Consider the following 27,881-nt stretch of genomic DNA (forward strand, 5'->3'; position numbering starts at 1 on the left):
TATAAATATATTTTGGCGTAATAGGGTCCCTTGCATTAAACTAGAACTACTACATTATCCGAAGGAGGCTGGGGGACTGGCGGCCCCTAATCTGTATCTGTAAATTTATTTTCTTGCAGCCCAATTGCAGCATTTGGTACGGTGGAACTCTGAGGCTTAAAACAGTGCTTCTTATCATTGAGTTTCATGGGTATTTCAGGGACACTCGCCTCTGCAGGCCTTGGAGGGTTTGTCGCGGTAATCACCTTTTATTAATATGCCCACTTGTATTTTGACCTGCAAGGTATGGGACGCTGTTATGAAGTCAGCGGGAGTTTTTTCCTTAAAAAATATACCCCCAAATAGGGCAATTACATGTTTCCTGAGCTACCCACCCTGTAGGGCTTTCAGATGTGGGAGAGGGCAGGAGTCCATACCCTGGTACAGCTATATGAGAATGGTTGTTTAAAAACCTTTGGAGCAGTTGGCTTTGGAATTTTCTCTGAACCCCAGGTGGTTCTATCAATATTTGCAGTTGTGGTGTGCTTTGAATGTTCAGTTTTCTTCCTCTCCAGTCAGGTTTTCACCAGTCCCAGCTTGAGATAAGGCTTAAGTGTAGGTCCCTTGTACCACTTTATCTAAACTACCTATCTAGCCCTCTTAGAGAACATTTTCCATAAAATGTCCTTTGGATTCCAAGGTAAAGTGGGAACAGGATATTGGGTCTATTTCTAATAATGTTTGGAGGGGAGATCCTATGGGCTCTTCCCCTTGTCTCACTCTCTCCATCACATAGGTCAACCCAGATCTTTATTCTTCACAGGGTCAATTGGACCCCATTTTTTTTCGTGCTATTGGCTTAAGATCCAACTCAACATGTCCTAGATGTGGTAACTCGAGGTCTCTTATAGATTTATTGTTGCACTGCCCTAAAAACTCCACAGGTATTGGTTGGACGTCGTGGGAACATTTAATGGGCTTTTAAATGTGAATCGATCCACTTACATGCCTTTTGGGCTACATTGATTTATCTGTTCTTAAGCCACCGGTCCAGATTACTGTTGTAAAGGCTCTGTTTGTGGCCCGAAAACAAACTTCCGTTAAGCGGACCTCCCCACACCCTCCGGCCTTGTCTGACTGGATATTCAATCTTAACAAGTGTATTTCCTATGAGATACATACTTTCTTAGAAGTTCAATAGAAAGGATTGAAGCAATCTGGTCACCTTGGCTTGATCATATGAGCCCGTTGTTGAGCTACGTTTTATTGACTCTTAAAATAAAGCGGTACTGTTTAGTGTATAAGAAGTAAGGTCCAAATCCTAATATTGGTTTTTGGTTGCTCATATTATACCACTTTTTCATATATGGAATTAACTGTAACTAAGCTTGCTCCTTGTCCATGTATGTGTTTAAAAAAAAAAAAAATTAGTTCTTGTGATCAAACAAGTATAAAAACAAAGAAAATATTCATTCTTGGTTTGTGCATCTTCACTTTCTTTTAATATGAACAAGCTCTATTATCTGTGATGTTGCTGTTATTAAAACACACCACAAATAACTATTTATCGTTGTTTAAAGTCACAGAACACCTTTCCATAAATGGGAAAAAACTATTGTTTTGCACCTGTTAAAAAGCCAATCTCTGAAATCGGGGTTAATGGAATTAACAGTTTTGGCTCCTCCTACTATAAAAACATGAGATAAGACATACATAGGACAAACTGGGTGGAACATATTGTCACAATGTAACAACACTCAGCCCACAGCTTAAGGAACATGTGAATAATATGGTCATGTCCCACATCGTACAGGCAGCTGGATCCTGTAGAAATCCTCTCTGCAAGGTGTCGGGTCCACTTCCAATCTCTGAACTTCCTGCGCTGTGGGGGATAATAGCTTCAAGTGTTTGAGCGGAATGGCAATGAGGATGGCCAAATGGGGAAACACCCTCCTCCTCCACTGAGAAAAGTTCTTCATTGTTTACTCTTTGAATGTGGAGGATCAGGTCACTCATTTGAATCTCGCCCATTCAAATAGTGTGTTATATGTAGTGTAAACAATGAAAGACCTTTTTCAGTGGAGAGGGCAGGACACAACTGTACCATCTTCACTGCATTTCTGCCTAAAGACCAACAGATATTAACCCCCACCAACACCGAAGTTCAGAGACAGAAAGAGGACCAGCATCCTTTCAGAGACGATTACTAAAGGGATTCAGCAGGATGTAGGATATACCTCATTAAAAGGTAAGTATCAACACTAAAGCTGTTTTTATTTTTTTTTTTTATTAGCACAACTTTCATATGTCAACTTTAGCTCAACACATAAATTACATGTCTACTTACATAGAATGCAATAAATGCAGACATATATCATGAGTAATATGAATATTTACTTACCCAGCTCACTGCTGGAGCATTCACAGCTAGCAAAGGACAGGGATCTGCATTAATTAGTCCTAACTTCACAAAACCACTCATTGCTTTAGCAAATCCCTGTGGAAACAATAAATAGGACCTTCAAGTAACATCCTCAGCATACATTTAGAGACCACAACTTTTTTCTACAAGGGATTAGCCATGTTATTTCATTGTCAGCCTCTCCCTTAGCAACATATGTATCACTAGATCATGACAACTGGGGCACTTTTGGGTCTAGCCTAAGTTTAACACTTGGCCAGACACACAGTTTAAAAGACTAGCCAAGAAATTTGACTCATGCTGAAACATGTAGTTTCACTGCAGCTGTAGAACTACTGGTTTAAAGTTTCTATTAATCAGTAATGCTAATGGATTATGGGTTCTTTAACCTGGATGGGTGTTAGTTATCCAACAGGATAATAGCACTAAAATGCATATGATATAAAAAAAACACAATACCCATCACTTAGACCAAATTGTGATTTACTAAACGGATAACTCAAACCTGCAAAAAACTGCAGACAAGCAATCATCACTTGCAGAATTTCTTTAATTCCTCTGCAAAAAGACTGCAACACAGGCAAACTTTAAACTGCTTTACTAAAGTAACTCCTCAGACATGGCAAGGTACGCAGTAGAAAAATGCAGCTATGTAGATGAACGTGCTTAATTAATGCAGGTTATAGGAGTTTGCAGTAAAATAATCAGATATTCCTAAACAGGAATGTGTTGGCGGTATGTTTTTCCCATTTTCTGATTATGTTTCTGAATCATGAATTAATAATTCACTAAATTTAAAGTACACACATTTGTATGTATAAATCTGTAGAACTGGTCTGGTTGGAAATTATGAAACAACTGATTTTTTTTGTTTTGTTAAAACAGGAGAGCTGTGCTACTGAAAATGGAAGAAAAAAAAAAAAAAAAACAACTTTACCCAAGGTTTCTTGTGCCCTACTTATAATCTACTTCCTCCAGCTGTAAAATAAACCTTCAGTATACAAAAATATATTTAATAAACTAAGAATGAAACAAAGTATAGGATAATTACATATCACTAAATATTATATATTAAAAAGGGAATAAACAAATCTATAGTGGGTAATTTTGTGGTCGCATTCTATAACAACCAACCATTCTCAACCATTCGCAGACTTCACCGGAGGTCCTGTCTCGCTGCCAATCATCTTCCCGACAGCAATACCTGGATCTGCTGCTCCATCCTCTGCCAGCCTGACTCTGCCTGCGGCTGCTCACAGCCCCGCTGTGCCCTTGAGTGCAGTCTCCTCCCATCAACCCGACAGGATGACAAAGCAGAAGGAAAGACATGGCAGCGGCTTAGCAGCACTGGCACAGAGGACACACAGCATGCTGAGAAGAGGGACACAACACAGTCACAGTGAGTAAAGAGGGTCAGGTCTGCTAAACCAGTCTCTGACCATCTCTTGCGCCATGCACGCAGTCTCTGACCATCTCTTGATCTATGCCTGCAGTCTAACTGTTGCATACCTGATCGGAGACTGAAATGACAAGGTTGGCCTCTCTGGTATCTCCATGCCAGGTTGCACAGAAAAGTGGAAGAGGGTACCAAGGGACAAGAGTGCTGGCAGGTGTTGATAGGAGTACTTGCAGTAGGCGTTGCGGTCCCAGGAGGGCTGCCAGAACATCAGGTCAGGAAATGTAATAGTGCACTGAGATCTAGCCAAAGTTAAAAGGGGCACTATCTGGGCTGCAGGTTCAAAATGTGAGGTTTGTCAGGACTCCCAGCAGACTTGGGACAGGAACGCACTGGGGCAAACAGAGCTGGTGTGGATGACAGCTGGGTAGGGACTCTTGGGAAAAGAACCAGGAACAGAAGCGTGGTCACAACAACAGCCAAGGTCAGCAGCAAGGTACAGAATCACCAGGCAGAGACGTGGCCAGGAACAGAGCTGGGGTCAGGAACTAGTGACAAGGCAGAAGCAGGCTCCAAGTTCAGGTCAAAGACAAGCCAGATCAGCGGCATGGGAAACAGCAGAGTAGTAGCAGGACACAGGGAGCAACTGGAAGACCAGTCAGCACTGACAATGAGCAAAAGAATCCCTTAATTAGCCTGTTTGGCGCCAGAAACTGGGCACGCTCCCAAGTGCGTACATGTGCGTGCATTCCTGTGTGCATGCGCGAGCCTATGCTCATTTCTATTACCAATGCACCTATGCTCATTTATACGAGCAATGCCATGTGCATATATATGTGCCAGTCGCCATACTGGGATTCCTTTACAACTTCTCACTGGAATTCCCTGATGTTACCCCTCCTTTAGGGGCAGCCTCCGGATGCCCACCAAGGTCTGTTTCCCAGGATGAAGTCAGAGGTAAGCTTGCACCAACCGTTGGAGTATGGAAGTTCATAGAAGGTTCCCAGGAATTACCCTCTGGACCGTAGCCCTTCCATTTAATTAGGAATTGGGTTTGACCCTACCCCGTACCCCTTCCTGTAATCTGAGATGACCTCAACATCATCTTCTTCATTACCCTCCACAGGCAGGGGGGATGGAGTCTCTGGTTCCCGAGCAGGAAACGGATTGGAAACAACCGGTTTTAATATACATAAAGATGAAAACAGGGTGTATCCTAAAATTCTTAGGCAGAGTTAACTCATTAGGCAACCATATTGATCTTTTTCTTTACTGGAAAAGGCCCGATATACCTTTGAGAGGTAAGCCAGTTTAAAATTTGCTGTGGATAACCATACTTTATACCCAGGTTTTAAATCCAGGTTACCCCTTTTTCTCTTATCGAAAAATTTCTTCTTACTTGCCTGAGCCATGGTGATTGCCTCCTGTAGAAATTGGTTGTTGACTCTCCAGAATTCCAGACAATCCTGTACAGCTGGTACTGTTCCCGAGGAACATTGGGCAGAAAAGAGGGGTGAAAGCCATAGTTTGGGAAAAAAAGTGCTTTTTTGGTGGCAGAGTGCACTGACTTGTTATATGCAAACTCCGCTAAGGGAACAAGATGCACCCAATCGTCTTGTGCAAAAGACGAAAAACATTGCAAGGGTTGTTCTAGCGTTTGAATTTGTTCTTTCGGTCTGACCGTTAGTCTGTGGATGGTACGCTGAGGACAGACTATAGTCAATGCCCAAAGCTTCACACAGGGCTTTCCAGAACCTGGAAGTAAACTGTACACCACAATCAGAAATAATCTGGTTAGGAATTCCATGTAAACACACTACCTCCTTGATAAAAGTGGTTGTGGTCTTGGCAGCAGAAGGTGTTCCCTTTAAGAGCATAAAGTGAGCCATTTGGAAAAGCAATCCACCACCCCTCAGGTGGAATTAACTCTACTATGAAGTCAATGGAAATCATACTCCATAATTTGTTAGAGGCAAGAATTGCGGTCTGCTTGAACCGTTTCCTGTACCTATTGGATTTATTATGTAAGTGAGCCACACATGACTTGACAGCCTCTGCAATCTTGGGCCAAATTTGCCCACCAAAAAGAATGAATTAAATCTGAAGTCCTGTGAATCCCAAAATGACGTGCAAGAGGGTGGTCATCACACATGCAGGTCTGAAATTGTTCAGGGATAAAGACCAGCTCTCTGTGGAAGAAAAGACCCTCTCTAAGTTGCAGGAGTAACTCCAGAGCTGGAGGGTGTTCAGTGACAGCTGCCTTAACTTGTGACACTAAATCGGTCTTGAGTAACAGAAAGTTCTTAGTGGGCAGGATAGTGTCAGGTTCAGAGGGCATCTTGGAACATATGGGAGAGAGTGCAAGCCTTGCAATTTTTTGATTCGGGACAATAGGTGATATGGAAATTAAATCTGGAGAAGAAGAGTGCCCATCTGGACTGGCATGGCCTTAGGCATCTACATGTTCATAAATATCCTATATTCTTCCATAATGACAAGAATCTCTTGTAGGTGGTCTGTATTCTTTGACTCTGACACCACTGCTTTTGTCAGCCCATACACTATTGCAGGGATGGTCAAATCATATCGCCCGATGCCCGGGACATGCAGTAGGGTTTACTTAATGAAGCAGACACGGTGTAGCATAAAGATTCATGTGTGTCAGGCCATATCCAATAGGATGTGACGGACAGTAGATCCGTAGTTGTGGTTGCAGGATTCTCCCTCCCAGCGGCATACTTAGTGGACAGTTCTTTAGCTAAATAGGATAGTGTGGATAGTGTGGCAGGTACGGCTGGCAGCAGCTAGCATGTGTCGGACTGGACAGCATGGAGAGCAGCTTCCTGGAGGTGCTAGACTGCTTTGGAGAATCACAATACATCCAGCGAGAACTGTGGGACTAGATGGAGAGCCAGGCTCTACTGGATGGATTTCTAGGGAATATTTTCATGGCTGAGTTGCCCTATACTGAATTGTAAAGCAGCTCAGCAACGCAGTGGTGGTGAGATGGTATCCCAGTGTAAGGGGAAACCTGTGTGATACAAATCTTCATGCTACAAGGACATGGGGGGGTGCATGGGGAGTACAGAGTATGAGGATGTGGGGGGGGGGGGGTGTAAAGAGTATGAAGATTTTGGGGGGGGGGGGGATGTATGGGGAGTAGAAAGTATGAGAACATGGGAGGGTGTACCGGAAAAAAAAAAAAAGGCTTCTTACCCTTTTAACTGGCTCCTAGATTCAAAGCAAATTTGTTAAGCCCTGCATGACACAGTGTAGATATTTGCCAGCATACCACAGATCTTCAGGTTGAGTCCAAAACAAGAGTAGAATGTTTTGGAGTCACACATGCTTTGCATAATTGCCATACACTTATCACATGCCTGACGAAGGTGCTCTGCGTGACTCCAAAACGTTGCACTCTCGTTTGTGATGCGATACCTCATTAAAAAAAAAAAAAAAAAAAGAAGAAAAAAAAAAGTTTCTGCACAACCTGAGGATCTGTGGTGTGCTGGCAAATTTCTACACTGATTCAGTCGCACAAAGTCATGTGATGGAAATCACATTGTTTTCAATGGTGCCAGTTCACATCAATGCATCTTCACACAACACAATTTTGGAAAAGGGTCCTGTTGCAGCCGGATTTTGTGCTCCAGGTACTTAAATGGAAATTCACCAAAAATGCATGTACATATGTTTCGGGTGAATTTTTTTGCCTGTTATTTGTAAAGGTTGTTAGGAGCTAGCATCCCTCAGCTTCCTAACCACCAGTAACTTATCCCTTCTGTCAGCAGAAAAGAGTCACTGGTTGTTAAAGAGCCGATACCCACCAGAGCTAGCTGACACAGTTGCTAGTTTTATAATATATTAAGTGGGGATTCAATAAAGCCATGATGACACATAGGCAGATGCCGTAGTTCTTAATAGCACCACTTTGGCAAAGAGGAAGCATGAACATTTATAGGTAAAGTTGATCCAGGGAATATCAGATTGACTCTTGGGGGACCAGGAAGAGTTTTTTTCCCTTGCAGGAGCAAATTGGGTCATGCTTTCCTGGGTTTTTTTACCTTCCTCAATCAACTCTGGGTATAGGATTATAACTTTTTTTTATTTTTTAAATGGTTAAACTGGATGGACTTTTCTTTTTTTCAGCCAGACTACAGTATCTCACAGAAGTGAGTACACCCCTCACATTTTTGTAAATATTTTATTATATCTTTTCATGCGACAACACTGAAGAAATGACTCTTTTCTTCAATGTAAAGTAGTGAGTGCACAGCTTATATAATAGTGTAAATTTGCTGCCCCCTCAAAATAACTCAACACACAGCCATTATTGTCTAAACCGCTGGCAACATAAGTGAGTACACCCCTAAGTAAAAATGTCCAAATTGGGCCCAATTAGCCATTTTCCCTCCCCGGTGTCATGTGACTCGTTAGTGTTACAAGGTCTCAGGTGTGAATGGGGAGCAGGTGTGTTAAATTTGGTGTTATCACTCACACTCTCTCATACTGGTCACTGAAAGTTCAACATGGCACCTCATGGCAAAGAACTCTAGGAGGATATGAAAAAAAGAATTGTTTCTCTACATAAAGATGGCCTAAGCTATAAGAAGATTGCCAAGACCCTGAAACTGAGCTGCAGTACGATGGCCAAGACCATACAGCGGTTTAACTGGACAGGTTCTATTCAGAACAGGCCTCGTTATGGTAGACCAAAGAAGTTTAGTGCACGTGCTCAGTGTCATATCCAGAGATTTTCTTTGGGAAATAGATGTATGAGTGCTGCCAGCATTGCTGCAGAGGTTGAAGGGGTGGGGGGTCAGCATGTCAGTACCATACGCCGCACACTGCATCAAATTGGTCTGCATGGCTGTCGTCCCAGAAGGAAGCCTATTCAAAAGATGATGCACAAGGAAGCTTGCAAACAGTTCGCTGAAGACAAGCAGACTAAGGACATGGATTACTGGAACCATGTTCTGTGGTCTGATGAGACCAAGATAAACTTATTTGGTTCAGATGGTGTCAAACGTGTGTGGCGGCAACCAGGTGAGGCTTACAAAGACAAGTGTGTCTTGCCTACATTCAAGCATGGCGGTTAGAGAGTCATGGTCTGGGGCTGCTTAAATGCTGCCGACACTGGGGAGCTACAGTTCATTGAGGGAACCATGAATGCCACAGTGGCTTAGTGGTTAGCACTTCCGCCTGGCAGTACTGGGGTCGTTGGTTCGAATCCCAACCACGGCACCACCTGCCTGGAGTTTGCATGTTCTCCCTGTGCCTGCGTGGGTTTCCGTGGGGTACTCCGGTTTCCTCCCACACTCCAAAGACATGCTGGTAGGTTAATTGGATCCTGTCTAAATTGTCCATAGTATGTGTATGTATGAATGTGAGTTAGGGACCTTAGATTGTACACCCCTTGAGGGTTAGGGACTGATGTGAATGTACAATATATATGTAAAGTGCTGCGCTATATAAGTACCTGAAATAAATAAAAAAAATAAAATACTGTGACATACTGAAGCAGAGCATGATCACCTCCCTTCGGAGACTGGGCCGCAGGGCAGTATTCCAACATAACGACCCCAAAACACACCTCCAAGACGACCACTGCCTTGCTAAAGAAGCTGAGGGTAAAGGTGATGGACTGGCCAAACATGTCTCCAGACCTAAACCCTACTGAGCATCTGTGGGGCATCCTCAAATGGAAGGTGGAGGAGCGCAAGGTCTCTAACATCCACCAGCTCCGTGATGTCATCCTGGAAGAGGACTCCAGGGGCAACCTGTTAAACTCTGGTGAATTCCATGCCCAAGAGGGGGTGTACTCACTTTTCTTGCCAGCAGTTTAGACATTAATGGCTGGCTGTGTGTTGAGTTATTTTGAGGGGACAGCAAATTTACACTGTTATACAAGCTGTACACCCACTACTTTACATTGTAGCAAAGTGTAATTTCTTCAGTGCTGTCATATGAAAAGATATAATAAAATATTTACAAAAATGTGAGGGGTGTACTCACTTCTGTGAGATACTGTATGTAACAGGAAATTATCAGCTCACAAGAATGTTTGTCAGGATCAAGTTTTTTTTTTCTTTTTTAAGCACTTACAATATTAAAACAGGCCAAAATGGAGCAAGTAAGAGAAAATTATTGTTTTGGTTTACAAACACTTTAAAGAAATGCCCCAAAAGTATGATTTTCTGTAATAAGGAGTAGTTACTCATCCTTCAGGACCTGATCGTGACCACAGCCAAAGCAGTGGCCTTGTGGCTTCTGGAGGCACGGTGGGTTGTTTCTGAGGTAGCTTGTTTCTGAGGTCAGTACACTTGAACAGGCAATGCCTGAACAGCTCAACAACCTTGAGCTCATTCTTACCTATGTGGATATTCCTATTGGGTGTCCAGTGGCAGGGTCCTCTAAGACTGCACAGAGTGATGACGTGACAATGGGGGCACCATATGCGAAGGCACAGACGACAGCGCTGGGTCACCGATGCCTACGTCTTGACCAAGCTACTGCATTGAGCTATTAACTTTCAGGATCCCATTTGGAGAACGGCTGCAGGGCAGCCCCAGGTGCAGAGGAGGAAGTCTCTTTCCAGGCTGCACATCTGATCCATCTTAAAGGGGGCCTCTGGCAGATCATACCACCATATAATATTCTACTAATTGCACATTTGTTATGCGCATCTCATGAGTGTGCATTTTTTTACCATATCCCTTGCACAATCTGAACGGATTATTATCACATGGAATTCATTTGAAATCACTTGGGCAATGGGATCTTCACGTAGCACCATTTTCTGACTGATGTCAGATTTTCACCAACATATGGACTTTCACTTTCTGTGTATTAACTTTTGTAGTTGCACGTAATATAGTGCCTAGTGTCTTTACAAAGGACTTTATATATATATTTTTTGCATTTATTGATTTAATTCATTATGTTTATCACTAATTTTTTAGCGCTGTACTTGATTTTATATGTTATTTAAGGTCTTTGGGTTCCTTTAAAGTGCATACGTTGCTGACTCCGTCATGAGCAGTCGCTATTTTCCTTGTCATGTAGATTAGATGTCACTGACCTTGTTCTATGCAATCCATGTTACGTCCTTAAGATGCCTATTTCTAATACAGATGAGCAGAAATAGTATACCTTGTACCTCAGGGTCCCTCTCATCAACGTATGGGCTGACTGGATGCCATAGGGTTCTGCATATTTGGTACTGTCCCTGTTTGGGAAGCCTTCTAGATTGAGTCCAGGAAAACAGTCCATGATGGTAACAGACTCCAGCAGCGAGCCTCCAGCTGCAATATTAACAACCTAGGAGAAGAATATGAAAGCCATTAAAAGAAATTGTTCAGTAATAAATAGGTAAAGTCTGGCTGCACGCTGCAATTTATCAATGGAATGCAATAAACAGCTGTTAGTGAAATGTCTTTAGCTAAGCTTTTGTTTACAGTATAAGCATAGGAGAATGTTGTGAAGATGTACCAGGACACTTGCAGAATGACAACTTCCTCTTCATTTCTTACCTAGACAGTAAGACTGTCCACGTGGAACGGTGTACATTAGATAGTTATGTCAAAATGGGTAGACATAGTACTACTATAGTAAATGGCTGTGAAGTTGAATTTTTTTTTTTGCATTTTTCTGCTAGCTTTGCTTAATTTTGCACTGACAGTGGACAAGAACAAGAACGGTACATGTTTGGGCAATTATTAGGATGTAGTTCACAGTGTGGTGTGGTAATAGAATTCAAGTGGTGGACAAAATCAGAACTCCTGTACAGTCATGGCCAAAAATATTGGCACCCCTGCATTTCTGTCAGATAATTCATCACTTTGCCCAGAAAATTGTTGCAATTACAAATGTTTAGGCATTCTCATATTTATTTCTCTAGTTTGTACGGGTATGACAAAAAAAGTGGAGAAACAAAAAACCAAATCTGACACATTCCATGTAAAACCCCAAAAATGGACTAGACAAAATTATTGGCACCTTCTCAAAATTGTAATAAATAATTGCATTCCAACTTTGTGATGCTCCTGTAAATTTGTAACTAAACAACTGTATCAATTAACAGGCGCTGACAATATAGAAATCACACCGGCAACCAGTTAAAATTGTGAAAAATTGACTCAACCTTTCTGTTGTGTGTCTGTGTGCCACATGGAGCATGGAGAAGAGAAAGAGCAGCAAATAAGGATTTGAGAACATAAATTGTGGAAAAGCATGGACAATCTCAAGATTACAAGTCCATCTCCAGAGATCCTAATGTGTCCACTGTGCGGAACATTGTCAAGAAGTGTACAGCCCATGGCACTGTAGCTAATCTCCCTGGACAACACAAAAGAGAAAAATTGATCAAATATTGCAACAAAGGATTGTTCAAATGGTGGCTAAAGAACCTAGATCAACTTCTAGACAAATTCAAGCTAACCTTCAGGAACAGGGTACAACTGTGGCAGATAGCGCTATACGTCACCATCTCAATGAAAAGGGACGCTATGGTAGGAGACCCAGGAAGACCCCACTGCTGGCACAGAAAGATAAAAAAGCCAGATTGCAGATGGCCAAAACTTACTGGAGGAAGACAAAATCCTTTTGGGGTAATGTGCTGTGTATAGACGAAACCAAATTACAGCTTTTTGGTAAAGCCCATCATTCTACTGTTTTCAGGAAAAGCAATAAGGCCTTTAAAAGAAAAGAATGCAGTTCCTACAGTCATGGTGGAGGTTCACTGATGTTTTGGGGTTGCTTTGCTGCTTCAGAAACTGGATTTCTTGATTGTGTGCATGGCATTATGAAATCTGAAGACTACCAAAGAATTCTGGGGTGCAACGTAGGGCACACGGTCAGAAAGCTGAGACTCCATCAGGGGTCATGGATCGTACAGCAGGACAATGACCCAAAGCACACGTCAAAAAGCACCAAGAAATTATTTCAGACAAAACACTGTAGAGTACTGAACTGGCCAGCAATGAGGCCAGATCTCAATCCCATAGATCACCTGTGGAGAGATTTCAAAACAGCAGCTGGGAAAAGGAACCCCTCCAATCTGAGAGACCTGGAGCAGTTGGCGAAAGAGTGGTCCAAAATTCCAGTAGAGAAGTGTAAGAAATTAATTGATGGAAAAAATAACTGAAACCTTCCTGTAACCAAGGGGTGAGCTACCAAATATTAAATTGAGGGTGCCAATAATTTTGTTCAGTCCATTTTTAGGGTTTTGCGTGGAAAGTCAGATTTGGCTTTTTGTTTCGCCACTTTTTGTGCCATACCGATATAAACAAAAGAAATAAACATGAGAATGCCTAAACATTTGTAATTGCAACAATTTTCTGGGTGAAGTGGTGCATTATCTGACAGAAATGCAAGGGTGCCAATATTTTTGGTCATGACAGTAGATGAGAGTTTTACCAGTGATTGAACTGTCATCTACACTACTCTGTTTAGGTCAGTGGCAATCTGCTGACTTGCATTTAATGTGTGCTTCAGAGGCTGCTTTTGATTACTGGATGAAGCAAGTCCCATTGAGGTGCATTTAAAATTGTAGTCAAAGTGAATCAAACACAGCCCTTTCTTGTTAAGCATTTGCATTGAGTACATTTGTTTCAGCAGTAGTGCATTCAAATAGAAATAGGCCATGTTTGAAAAGAACACCTGTCTACAAGAGTCCTCAGTACGGTAGTTCAATTTCTAGAAGCACTATTTTAGAGATACATTACATTACAGAATTAAACCACAGAATGTAGGCAGGATGCATAGACCAGGGAATTTGCTATTTTACTAAGCATCATTTCTGTGGACCATGCTACCCTCTTGCAGACAGTAATCTGGAGAATTCCACTTGTCCCTGGCTTGAAAAGGTCAGTGAGGGTAAATCTGAATGCATTTGCAGCACTGATCCTAGTCCCTGCATGGTTACAAGATGTTTTATTTTCAGTTTCCCCTCGCATTGTCTGTTTACCCTGCATGCCCCTACCATACACTCCTGCTCTCCCACAGGTCACTCATTCTGACATTTATCCTAGTTCTCTTTTCCAGTATTATACCTGGCCTCCTTCCTCCTGTCCTGCCTATGCCCTGTTACAGTGCAGTAGACAAGTCAAGCGTAATTATCTGACTTGCAGTTCTTCCTGGACAACATCAGCACACCTGATAAATTTTACTTAGGAGCTTTTCAAGTGAAGAATTTGTGCTATATGACTGTCAGTATGATAAATTTGATTATATAACGTTATTTTAATTAATAAATAGAATCTTTGGTCATCACAAACCTCTCCATTCTTCAAATAAGTGGCAGGCTGTATTGTATTTAAGAGAACACCAAGAGGGCTCCAGCTGAACTTATACCTCAGTGGATTGTCAGAATACTCTGGAGCTGGAAGACCCCCACAGAAGGAAATGTAAGACTCTACCTGCAGAAAAAAAGGAATGTGGTTATTTGTAGTGAAGTGGCATCATTAATATTAAGATCCATCCAATTAATTCAGATAATTTTTCAGTTTGTGATGTGCATACCTGGGTGATTTTTCCTTATAAAAATACAAAGAATGGATGAAAATTTTTCCAAATAAATAGGTAACACTTTATCAATTTTTTAAAGAAGTTACCTAGAAAAAAATTAAAACGCACATGTAGTGGCTTCCAGCAAACAAATGTGAAGGAAAGAACCTTGTTGACCTCCATGCATATGCAGATATTTTTATGTCCAAGATTCCAAAAACCGGAATGTGATTAAATATGCTCTCAAGCAAACACAGAGAAATTCACTTACAACCCCATAAGGGCACACACTCCCCAAGACTCAGTTCTAACTAGAGGCATTCTATTTATAAATCAAATAAATAGCTAGTGTTGAGATAAATGATATACATCAAAAATTCACAAATATTATACAAAATGATGTGTCCAATTTATTAAATAAACGAAAATGCACTTATAAGCATTGGTTGCGTAAGACGGCTGCTTATGACGAAACACGTTGGGCAGAGCCTCCCTTCTTATGTCATCGTGTAAGAATCGCCATTTTACAGTTGTTTCTGCTGACTTCTGGTCGCCTGATAATTTTACTATGCTTGTAAGTGCATTTTCATTTATTTAATAAATTGGTTAACCTACTGCACTATGAGAGGCACCCCTTTATTTTATATGAGCATATGTTGACCCCTTAACACCGGGATGGCCTGAGGAGCCTCGGATGTTACACGTCATCTCAGATATGCGAGTCCGGACGGAATTATATATATATATATATATATATATATATATCAGGTATATATTGACCCCCTATAATAAAGGGGTCAAAGGATCTGGTAAGCCTCCAATTTGATATCACGGTGGTGCAATTCTCACATTGGTGGTTGGAATGATAGATCTTCTATTAGTCACCACAGAATAAGGGGACTGTTCTATATACCTTATAAGGACTGTTTCATATATGTTTATTCAAAATATTTACTTCTGGCAATGGTTCACGATTGAGCACTTTTCCGTTTTATCCTTTATGTGAATTTTTGATGTATGTACAGTATATATTTCACTTAGCACAACACTAGCTATTTATTTGATTTGTGATTTAGAGGGGATCTCCTCTTGGTGTGTTTGCTGCTTTGTACACAATTAGGTTTGGATATTTACATGATACAACCATTTAATATAGTATTCTATCTACAAACTTTTTAATACTCTCCCTAAATTTTCTTGTATTCTTCATTTTTATCAAAAAACTCTTAGGAGGCAATATATTGATCTAAAACTAAATCTGAAGTGCACATGTGCAATGCAGCATAGGTCAGCTCTATGCCATTATAAAAAAAAAAAAAAAAAAAAAAAAGCTTCACATTTACAATGTATTAGAAAAAGTGAGCATGATCTACGCCTTTAGCAAATCAATTCCAGTATGTGTGGTTCCCCCAATCTGAAATGGCAAATCAATAGTTTTGGAAAGTATACTATATACAGTATATAAATATAAAAATGTTCACTTGTGTGCAGTCCAAACAATACAACATAATTTTTGTTTCTGTCACCTTCAGTTTACATTTGTCTTTTAAAAAGGAACGCTCCTTCCAAAATGAATTATTCCATTTTGGGCAGATTTGAAGAAGATTGTAATTCCCTATCCTAGTGGAGAATCAAGCAGTGGAAGGCTGAAATTACTATTATTACTACAGGTACTTATATAGCGCTGTTAATTTCCGCAGTACTTTACAAATATATTGTACATTTCACATCAGTCCCTAAACCTCATCCTATCTCTGCTTCATCTATCCTGGGAATTGATGAATCTAGCTTGGTGCGAATACTACTGTCTGGCATAAAGTGCATCAGAGTTAGGGACATCTGCCCTTCAACACTGCAGACAACTTTAGTAATTCAACAAAAGAAGCCTCAATCTACCCAGGACAAAATAATCAATTTTGACCTTTACTGGTTTATACACATAAAAGAAATCTAAATACCAGAGTTGCTGTTCCAAAAAAAAAAAAAAAAAAAAAAAAACTGGAAAAAAAAAATCAAACAGGTGGTGCAAACACTTAGAGCATTATTCAAGGCTTATTAACCACTTGCCTACAGGGCACTTCTACCCCCTTCCTGCCCAGGGCAATTTCCAGCTTTCAGCGCTGTCACACTTTGAATGACAATTGCACGGTCACGCAACACTGTACCCATATGAAATTTTTTTCATTTTTTGTGACAGATAGAGCTTTGTTTTGGTGGTATTTAATCAACTCTGGGTTTTTTACTTTTTCTTAAACCAAAAACCACTGAAAATTGTGAAAAAAAACACAAATTTTTTTTAGTTTTTGTTATAAAATCTTGTAAATAAGTGATTTTTCTCCTTCACTGATGTGCACTAATGAGGCTGCACTGATGGGCACTGATATGCTGCACTGATGGACACTGATAGGTGGCACTGATGGGCATTGAAAGGCAGCACTGATATATGGCACTGTTAGGTGGCACTGAATGGCACTGATAGGTGGCATTGATGGGTGACACAAAGGCAGCTCAGATGGGCACTGATATGTGGCATTGATGTGCACTGATAGGCACTGATATGTGGCATTGATGTGGCACTGATGGGCACTGGCACGAGGCACTGATGAGCACTGATGGACACTGACAGGTGGCACTGCTGGGGCTACACTGATCATCAGGGCACACTGATCATCAGTGCCCTGATGATCAGTGTACATGTCCCCTCCGCCGAAAGCAGATTACAGGCTCTCCTCTCCTCTCGAGCGGTCACTGTGACAGCTCGAGAGGAAAGAAATGCCGATAACCGGCATTTCTCTGTTTACATGTGGACACAGCTGATCACATGACTGAGCCGATATCTTCGGCTCTTTCCGTGATCGGTGATCCGCTGTGTCCAAGGGACACAGCACACCGCCGATCGCCACACTCCCTGAGCCGCGCATGAGCGGTGAGAATGGGAGGACGTCATATGACGTCCTCCCAGAATGAGAGAACCAACTTGTGTCCGTCATATTACTATATGCCGGGCGGGAGGTGGTTAAAATGTTTAAAGAGACAAAAAACATTCACAAACGTAGCGCATCAAAAAGCCTGTAAGGCCACAGTGATGGCCAAAAGGATGGCAGAGTGTCCGACTGGTGCTATGGTCGGCCTGCTGACGCATTTCGGGGACATGTCCCTGTCCTGAGAGCTGAAGTGGCACCACCTGTTTGCTTTTTTCCAGTTCGTTGATCTCCCCATCTGAGGAGGGCTGCATCTCCGGGACTTTGTCCATAGGTCACTCATACATCAGATTCCCTGGTATTGACCCATTTGAGGCGCTGGAGAGCTAGTATTTTTGTCCTAACCAGAGTTACTGTTCCCCTAAAGTAAAACTACTTAAAAAAAAAAAAATGCGGTCATGGGTGTATCCTGTGAATTAAAGAAAAGCCTGAGTTTAAGCATTCCTGAAAAGGTTCCCTCCCCCTTCTTCTACCTATACTGCCCAAACTGTTTATATAAAAAAAAAAAAAGTGTGTGTGTACTTACCTATTTTTAATCCACTCTTTCATGTAATCCCGCAGCTACAGCTCCCTTGTGTCAGTGAGCAGCTGCTGCAGGGGAAAGGAAGAAGCATTGGCAATAGCTGGGCCATGGACATCTATAACATGGCTCCCAGAATTCCCAGCTCTTGTCAAGCATTCCCTGAGTTGGAGGATCACGTGACCAGACCAGATTAAAAGTAGGCAAGTATGCAAATGTTTTTTTTTATACCGGTTAGGAAGGATAGGTAGGAGGAAGAGGTAGGAGGGAGCATTTTTAAGAATAGTTATTTTTCTTCCACTTTAGGTTGAGCATTAAGGAAATAAGTGAAAAAGCAAAAACCCATCCCAGAATCCTTTAGCAGGTGCAGCCATTCTCAGACTCACGGTGTGCATAGTAGCTCTGGGGCAGCAAAGCTAATGTATCTACACTGCCCTTGATGTCACTACTGCTGCGGTGGAGTTAGAGTGTGGGCTTCCATCGGAGACTTATAAGACAGATGTTTAGTTTTGACAGATTCTTTTAAAACAAGATTTCCTAATGCAAGGCTTATATTTGTGTAAATACCTACAGTTGCTCCCACATCTTTAGCTTTATCAAAGCATTCCATGGCTAGCATATGATCAAGGCCAGGATCCAATCCCATTTCACCAACTATTGTTGTTCCAGAGTCTTCAGCACTGCAACACATTGCACAAAAAGCATAAGAATGCAAACCAAATACTTGAGAATTGATTGCCTGCAAAATGAATGGAAGATTTCCATGTAATTCCTCATATTTTAGCATATGAAGACTACATAATATACAGTATTATTAAACATATTATTGTACAGCTGCAAGCAACAGTAAATGTAATCAGCTACTAATGCTATCTTAGCAAGAGATCAACAATGGTAAAATAAGAAGGTCACTTAAAATTTACCTTAATCAGAGTTCTAATTAATAGTCTAAAAATCAAAACAAACAAACAAAAAAAAAAAAAAAAAAAAACTTTAGTTGTACTTTAATTTTCTGGCAGTCTTTTTTCCTTGCATCATTTTCTCTGTGTGTTGGTGATCCATTCATAGCCTTTAGTAGGACACCAGCATACACAAATCCAGTGTCTTATCTTGCTCTACCTGGCTATTGTTCACCTCCCAACCCTACAGAAAGATGCTAAAATCAGCCCTAATGAATATGAAGAACATTAACATTTCTGGTGTGGTTGCCAAAATACACTCTCATCCTGGCCATTCAATATTGATTCATGTCAACTTTCCTCCATATATTGCCAGACTGTCTTCATAAAAAAAATTGCCTAAAATGACCAATAATTAACCTATATAAAAGCATCTTAAAGTGTTACTAAACCCACAACAGTAAAATCAGTCTGTATGTGCAGTAAAGCATGCTGGTTATAATCACTGTGGAAGCTAAGGGATTAATCCTCCACATTGTGTAAAAAGGCTGTTTGATCTGTCTTCTTTTATCCTCCCCTATCCATCTAGTGATAGTACAGAGCTCTAGGAGTCACTCTACACATGCTCAGTTTAGTGTGTATTGCTAGAGAGTTTTTTTTCTTCTTTGGAAGGGTGCATGTGATCAGCACAGGGACAAATCAGCATCATCCAGACAGAGGGTCAGGGGTTATTCAGACTCATAGGACAGTCAGAGCAGAATGAAAGCTTCACCTACAAGCTTTAACCAGTGCTCAGCTGGACACTGATAGAAGTTACAGGACTGCTATATACTGCCGATGAGAAAAGATATTTAGCAGTTTATAATTACTAAAAATTTCAGTTCTATGTGCTGTGTACTATGGGAGACCAGATCTAGTGAATGCATGGTCATGAGTTTAGTAACACTTTAAATGTAGAGAAATAACTGAGTAAAGTTCTCTCTTGAGTAAGCAATTTTATCATTCACCATGTACAAATGCAATAATTCTAACTTAAAGGGTAACTCTACTTTCGTGGGAAAAATAATATGGCAAATAATTTAAATTAATATAGCATATACAGTATATATGCTACATACATACAAGTCAGTTTTAGGCATCCACTGCAACAAAAATGTAATTTCTTCTGAGACATTCCCTAATGTTGAATTTGCGGGTCGGGAACACTTGCATAATCAGGAAAAACGCACTATTCTTAAGCAGACACACGGGGGTGTCAATACTTTCTAATGGCTCCCCCACGCATCAGAAAATGTGGCACGTTTTCATCTGTGTGAAACCATATGATGCCAGCAAGATGTTCCATGCTGTAGGTTTTTAGAAAAGGTTCAGTTTTCTTCTTTATTAGCATTTTTTACGGGTACAGTAGCTCATTCAAATGAATGGGCTGTTGTACTAGTGACATGTGTACACCATAGTGTGAACATAGGCTATGAGTTAATCGCTTCTAAAGCGATATAGGCACTTTCTCATCAGAACACCAAGTAAACCAACTGATTACAATGAATTAAATCACTTGCCTTCAAAAACAGTATCCAAATTACATAGTAGACTAAACAGCTTTTTCTTCAGAGCATAAACAGGTAGAAATCTGCTACGTTTGTTAAAATCCTTTCAATGTATATTCATCAACAGAAGGGATGTTTTGTTTTCTCAACAAAATTGGAGATACTATTTAAATAATGCAACTTTATTTCATCCTTCCTAAAATTTTGGAAAGACAGCATGGATTGCAGTCAGATGAGCAAGACCAGAGCCATGATCACTATGCCAGACAAATAAAAGGAAAGAAGCACTGTGCAGCTGGGCACCATTGTTACTACTTACCTACTGAGAAGGTATGCAACACAAAGGAAAACAGAACACAAGATCTTTAAATGACCAACAAATGCACTTCAGGTTATCTTGAAACAGTTTATTTAATTGTATATGGTTTCTCCTAACTACCCGATACAAGTTTATTACTGTTGCTTTGAAAGCCACGATCGAAGGATTAGAAAAGACATGTCTGAATGAAAAGATTGCCATAAATGTAGCATACCTTTGCTGCAGCTCTTTCATAGAAGGGGTCAAATAGCTGGCAGTCACCAGGTTCACCTTCTCCTTGATGCATTTTCTTGCCACTATTGGATGTGCAGAGTAGGGCAGTAAACTGAAAAGCATGAAAGCAGAACAATTAAAAAAAAACCCTATTATAAATGATATATTATGTGATCTCATGCTCCCTCAGCTAAGGTGTAATGCAATACAAGTAAAATATACTGTATACACATCTCCAGCTGCAAAGAAGTCCCCACCAGCATGTTTCAAGGCACCATCCCTGTCAGAAAAAAAGAAGCAGAGACCTGATACATACTTAAAGAAGAACTATCACCAGAAGAAAACAAAGCTTGATAACTCTCAAAAGGGGTGCCTGTGCACATAGTACTTACTCCCATCAAAAAATCAGAGCTTTGAAAGTTCCCAAATGTTATAAATACCAAAAATATGGATGTTCCCATGGGTGGAGTTACAGCAGGACTGAGTCCTGCCCCCTCTCCATTCTGCAGTTATGTGTCTCCTTCCTAGAGAGTATGGGAATTGTCAGCTTGTGTTTACAATTATTGTAACTAGAGAAAAAAAAGTTTAATTTACACAAACACAAGCTGACAACAGCACAAGCCAGATACTATGCTTTTCTGAAACAGCCTAGTGTAGTACCTGGGTTGTGTTGTTCTCAGCTTGTTTTTGTGAATAAAAGCCCTTTTCTTCAACTGCAATCTTCCACAACACAAGTTGACAGTTTACACTCTCTATGCCCTGAATAGCTGGCTGCAGGTCCGGACTCCGTATAAACTAAACAGGATAGAGGAGGAGACAGCGCTGCACAAGAGAGGGGTGTGGGGGCCATGCGGTCTTGGTGTGCACTTCCTGTCACACCCACCTTGAATTCTTTAAACTGTCACTCAGAAATCCATCTCAGTTGATCAGTGTTATATATAGCTAGGCGAGTTTTCCGACAGCACAGCTCAGCAACCCCTGCAAACATTTAGATGGAACAAATGGTTGGTGCTTAGGATTCCCTAGGGGGTTTAACAAGCTTTATTTTCTTCTGGCAATAGTACTTTAAGCAAACCATTATGGATAGCTTTATTATTCATTCTATTATTCATGTTTATTCTATTTGTGATTTTTATTTTATTTTTCAACACTTCCAATGGCTTTTGCCACAGTTTTTTTTTTTTGCATAATTATCTACACTATACTATTGAACCTTGGATGATTTTTAGGGTCCTTATGATCAGTGCCTAAAAAAAACAAAACAAAACAAAAAATGAACAACTCTTGTTGCCCACAGTAAACAGAGTCTTCTTTTTTCATCCCTTGTTCCTTAAATAATATAGATTACTGCCATGAGCCACAAAATATAACCCTTTCTGGAGACATTTTAATAAATATCAGTTACAAGAAGGGTAAGAACGCTGTACCTGTGTTACAAAAGCTTTTAGGACTGTAGCTGACATCTATAGTATACAGCATTTTGTGCTAATATTTTAAGCGTTCCCTGCTAACTTTTCTGTGGATTCTGTTATTTATTTAGGGGTACTGGTCTTGAAGATGGTTTCTCACTATATCTCAATAGGACGGCACAAATTATTAAATGAAAGTAGGTTCCTCTACATAAACAAGCCGATAGTAACCTGACAACAAGATCATGTTTCTTTACTATAGAAGATAGCTTCTCTTCACTCTTCAGGACATCCATAGCGAGTGGAGTAGTGTTGTTGTACTTCTTTGCCAAGTGATCCACCTGATCTTTTATCATGGAAACTGATGGAAGGAAGGAAAAAAAAAAAAAAAAAAAGGATTCCAGAAAAAGAAAAAAACAGTTATACGTTTATCATAACCAAAATACACTAATACACTGATGTGCATGGCTCTGCATTAATTTGGCAACACACAACTAGTCATATTTAAATATTCCTGCCACATATTGCATGATGTTAGGATTGAAAATTTTGTAATAGAAGTGGACCTATTGCAAAATAACACTTCCATCTCTTTTTTTGAATTTATAATACGCCTATCCAAACTCATTTACGGTCACAAATCATAACAGAAGGCTTAAAATATTTACCTTTAATCCTGGAGCAGCAGTTTTACAAGAAAAGATATGTACAGTATTTCATGCTTTCAGGCTAATCTGGGCCCTAATCCTAGTCAGTCACATGACCAAACACTTAGTCATTGGCTACGTGACAACAGCTTAGGGGTCCTGTGATTCAGGCAAGGGTGGGATCCTCCTTTTTAACAGGGATCCTAAGACTAAAGCTTATTGCTTCCCTACACTTAACCGTGGATGGGGTTATTTAAAGAGACCCTGCCAACAACTTTTGCAAGTAAAAGCACAGATAAATGACTTTAAAAGCCTAACAGGAGCACATTTCCTTTTGATAAACATTTTTTCCTTTTTATCTCATGGTCTGCTCTTCTTTTGGGGGTGTCCAATTACTGTCTAAGCTGGCCTAGTTATTCCTCAGCTCCAAAATATATATTGTATTATCTTTATGTTGCTGTCAGGGAAGGACAGAAGGGAAGGGGATTGTCTTTATAATGTCACTGTCACTTTGATGAGGCTAACAAGGCTTTTTTTTTTTAATAGACTGAAGAAATAAAAGGATGGGGGGTAGCAAACGTTAATCCACATTATTTTTACCTTGAGATACCTCAAAACATCCTTTTCCTTTGGACTGAGAACAATTTTCAAAATTAGATATTATTGAGGATAAGTTGGTCAAAGATGAAGTGTAGTGAACCAGTGTAGTAAACACTGGAGTAGTGCCAGTGTAGTAAACCACACATGAACAGATTCATCTGCATAGTGGAACAAGAGTTGAGAAACTGCTCTACTGACATTTTTGACACAGAAAACAATACATATAAACACATGGGTCTGGTGACAGTCTGCTCAGAAACTGCACATGCTCTTTAGAACCCAAAAATAAAAATAACTTGTACTTCCAGTTCTGGAGCAACACATGGCACAGTCCAAGTACTGTTACATGGAGGGGTGGAGGATACATGCATAGCCCTGGGAAAGTTTCAACTTTGTTAGATTGAACACTGGAATTTGTGGGTGCTGCTGTGGCATATAGGGAGAGCATGAGGAACATAAGTGTCAACTCCTAGTGTTGACAGCCTTCAATAAAACCTGTTATTTTCATAGTCTAAGCAAGGCACAGAATATCTTTAGAGGAGCAGACACAAACATTTCAATTAATTACCAAAAGGATCACATTATCACCTGCAGTTATCTCCACATTAGGATCTCGTGTGAGATAGCTTATAACAGGTCCAGAAACATAACCAGATCCGAGCACCAGTATCCTTTTCTTGGCTCCCATTGTCATCAGTTGAGCATATTCTCTGTGGTTGAGACAAAATTTTCTGTTATATTTGTATTCTTTCATGTACAAAGAAAAAAAAAAATCAAAGCTTTAAGACTTCCACAGAATTCACACATGGCGTTTTACCGCACTGTAAAATGCATGTCACCGCAAGGACACACGGAAAACAATTTCTGTGTGTCCCATTCATACTGCAACATAGCATGCAGTGCAGCACTTCAACAGCGACATGAAACAAAAAGAAAAGAGCTGAATCGTGCAACACACTGCACCCTACAGTCGTAAAAGACAGCTGCTGGAGAGGTAAAGTGCTCTGCCAGCTGTCCATTCTAGTCCTGCCCATCTAGAGAGCTGTAGTATAATTTTTCATATCATATTTAAGCACAAATAGTTATATATAGATACTCAAAAGTCCACAGTTATACCAGTTTAGGCAATTTATTACAGCAAACATGGATAGAGGCTTATATAGCAAGAACAGAAATCAATAGTGAAAATGAGGCAAGGGCAACAAAAAGTACTGACTGACTCCCCAATCTTATCAGTACACAGATGTTTATGTCCAGCCACTGTGTATTATTTGTATACAACTATTGTGAGAATTTCTTTACATATTTGGTTATCGGTTAGCTTCTATACAATTCCATCTACATCTTATTAACAGCTGTGTCTCGACCTATGACATTATTCTGCCTTTATCAAATCCTTATTATCAATCTCACTTATCTATGTAACACCAAAAACAACATAAGTTTAATTTCATTAGGAGGCAATATAAAAAAAAATATTACTATAAAGAATATGGCTTTACTATTTGAACCAGGTAACCATAGAAACTAAATGTAAGCATACCTAAACTAAAATACATATTAAGTAGATGTTAACTTGATGGTAAAATCTTGTTTATTAGTCAAATTACAAATTATTTTTAAAGAAAAGTTATAGTGGATTTGTAGTAATCAAGCATTTGGGTGATTAATATAGTTTATATGACGGGGGCAAGTAGAAAATAGCACAGGGGGGCAAGGAGAAAAAAACAAAAAACTGTATGGGGAGGAGGCAACAGTACAGAGGGGGGGGCCGGGTGTAGGAGGCAACAGCACGGGGGGGGGGGGGGCAGGAGTCAACAGCATGGGGGAGGGCAGGAGGCAACAGCATGGGGGAGGGCAGGAGGCAACAGCACGGGGGGGGGGGGCACGAAGGCAACAGCACGGAGGGGGGCACGAAGGCAACAGCACGGGGGGGGGCACGAAGCCAACAGCACGGGGGGGGGCACGAAGCCAACAGCACGTGGGGCGGGCACAAGGCAACAGGGGGGGGGGGGCGGCAGAAGGCAACAGTACGGGAGGGGGGGGCGGCAGAAGGCAACAGTACGGGGGGGGGGCGGCAGAAGGCAACAGTACGGGGGGGGGGCGGCAGAAGGCAACAGTACGGGGGGGGGGCGGCAGAAGGCAACAGTACGGGGGGGGGGCGGCAAAGAAGGCAACAGTACGGGGGGGGAGGGAGTGCAGAAGGCAACAGTACGGGGGGGAGGGAGTGCAGAAGGCAACAGTACGGGGGGGGGGGGGGGGAAGGCGGCAGAAGTCAACAGTACGGGGGGGCAGCAGAAGGCAACAGTACGGGGTTGGCGGTGGCAGAGGGCAACAGTACGGGGGGCGGCGGCAGAGGGCAACAGTACGGGGGGGGGGGCGGCAGAGGGCAACAGTACGGGGGGGCGGCGGCAGAGGGCAACAGTACGGGGGGGGCGGCGGCAGAGGGCAACAGTACGGGGGGGGCGGCGGCAGAGGGCAACAGTACGGGGGGGGGCGGCGGCAGAAGGACAGAACAGTACAGGGAGGCCAGGACAGAAGAGCACACCACAGGAGATAACAGTATAGGGGATCCAGGAGAGAAAAGTATAGGAAAGGGGGTCTCCAAATTTTCTAAACAAAGGGCCAGTTTACGGTCCTCTATACTGGGGGGGGGGGGCGCGGCAAAAGGCAACAGTACGGGGGGGCAGCAGAAGGCAACAGTACGGGGTTGGCGGCGGCAGAAGGCAACAGTACGGGGGGGGGCAGAAGGACAGAACAGTACAGGGAGGCCAGGACAGAACAGCACAGGAGATAACAGTATAGGGGATCCAGGAGAGAACAGTATAGGGAAGGGGGTCTCCAAATTTTCTAAACAAAGGGCCAGTTTACGGTCCTCTAGACTTCAATGGGGCTGGACTGTGGCCAGTGGGAGTAGAAAAGGTCCAGATGTCATTAGGAGTAAACCATGCCCCTTTGTCGGTGTCAGTGGGAGGAATAGCACCCCATCGTGGTGTTATTGTGAGGAATTGTGCCCCATCATTGGGCCCCATTGTTGGTGTCATTGTGAGGAAATATTGCCCCATAATTGGTGTCAGTGGATGGATTTATGCCCATTGTTGGTATCAGTGCATAAAATAGTGCCTTAAGGTCCAGATAAAAGCAAGCCAAGGGCCTCATCGGGCCCCCGGGCCGCAGTTTGGAGACCACTGGTATAGGGGAACCAAGAGAGAAAAGTACAGGGGAGCCAGGAGAGAGCAGTATAAGGGGGCCATGAGGGAACAGTATAGGGAGAGACAGGAGAGCATAGCACAGTACAGGGGGGCCAGGAGGAAAAGGCACTGGGGTCTGTAGTGGTTTTTCTCATGCAGAGTAGCTCAGGAAAGCTGCTGGATCATATGTGGTGTGCTGATCCCTGCCTCTCGCACACAGGCACCTGGGATGGACAGGAGGGGAGGGCTGGTTGGGATCGACACAGAACAATAATACAAGTTGGTTCTCTCTGCAGCATGACTGTCAGCTATGTGGGGATGCAATCTACCAGTCACCTGCTTGTGATGGACAGGTAGATCATGGTGGAACCCCTGAGGACCTCTCGTGTTCCGCACAACCCCAGTAGAGAAACACTGATCTAGAAGTAGTAATCATGCCCAAGCAGTACCCTAAAATAAATTACATTTTGCCTAAAATTTCCTAAAACTAGTACATTTCCTGGTATGTGAGCATGCCTAAAGAATCCTATCTGTAAATCTATAGTGAGCTCTAAGATTCTGCTGCCTCTGACTGCTACTCTCAGGAGATTTAAAGTGAGATCTAGAGATATCACTATTGTGCCATCCACTGTTCTTGCTGGAGGCTCTGACGTATAAAAGTAAAGCTGTGCCTCTGTGAAGATGACCGCCTCCACGGAGAGATACAGTGCATAACAAGGCATGGTAAGCCGATAGTGGGGTAAGATCAGCTGCAAGGAGACTGCAGGCAACACTGATGACTTTTTCCTGTCTTTTTTCCCCCCCAGAGTTAAGTTCCTATTTGACATCCCTACTGTTGTATATTTGTATGACTACAATTCACATAGAGACTGGAATATTGTTCCTTTAGTAGCTATTTGCAGTTCAAGCAGTGACTATATATGCAAACGGAGTCACTGATATGAGAAGAGAATAATACACATTGGGATTGCATTGCTTTCACCAACAAACTTGCACTGAGAAAAAGCAAGAAAAAAGCAATTGTTGTGCATCATAACAAGGATTCTAACAAATTAAAACACACTGATAATATGACAGTACCCTTATCACTTGTACACATGCAAATATATATATATATATATATATATATATATATATATATATATAGAATATATATAATTTAAAGTTTAATTAAGACACTATACCTGCTCTCTCTAAGCTTCTGTATGTATTTGTACTTGGGTGTCAACGAGGAATTGGATGCAATCACTGC

At 41.5% G+C, this 27,881-nt stretch overlaps 1 protein-coding gene across 2 annotated transcripts in view; it reads right to left on the reverse strand.

Annotated features, from left to right (window-relative positions):
• Positions 1–27,881, reverse strand: part of AASS (aminoadipate-semialdehyde synthase) — a 114,116-nt gene that overhangs the window by 18,847 nt on the left and 67,388 nt on the right. For both annotated transcript variants that reach the window (XM_089672128.1, XM_089672127.1), the window contains exons 13-20: positions 27,814–27,881; positions 24,027–24,148; positions 22,423–22,552; positions 20,784–20,894; positions 18,372–18,484; positions 14,075–14,211; positions 10,950–11,117; positions 2,381–2,476 (exon numbers count right to left, since the gene is read on the reverse strand). In XM_089672128.1, coding sequence (XP_089528254.1) covers positions 2,381–2,476; positions 10,950–11,117; positions 14,075–14,211; positions 18,372–18,484; positions 20,784–20,894; positions 22,423–22,552; positions 24,027–24,148; positions 27,814–27,881 — 945 coding nt within the window. The remainder of the gene's footprint in view (positions 1–2,380; positions 2,477–10,949; positions 11,118–14,074; positions 14,212–18,371; positions 18,485–20,783; positions 20,895–22,422; positions 22,553–24,026; positions 24,149–27,813) is intronic.

This window comes from Staurois parvus, unplaced genomic scaffold (genome assembly GCF_062004578.1).
Source record: "Staurois parvus isolate SC_StPar_1 unplaced genomic scaffold, SC_StPar_1.0 ptg000120l, whole genome shotgun sequence".
NCBI classification, from domain to species: domain Eukaryota; kingdom Metazoa; phylum Chordata; class Amphibia; order Anura; family Ranidae; genus Staurois; species Staurois parvus.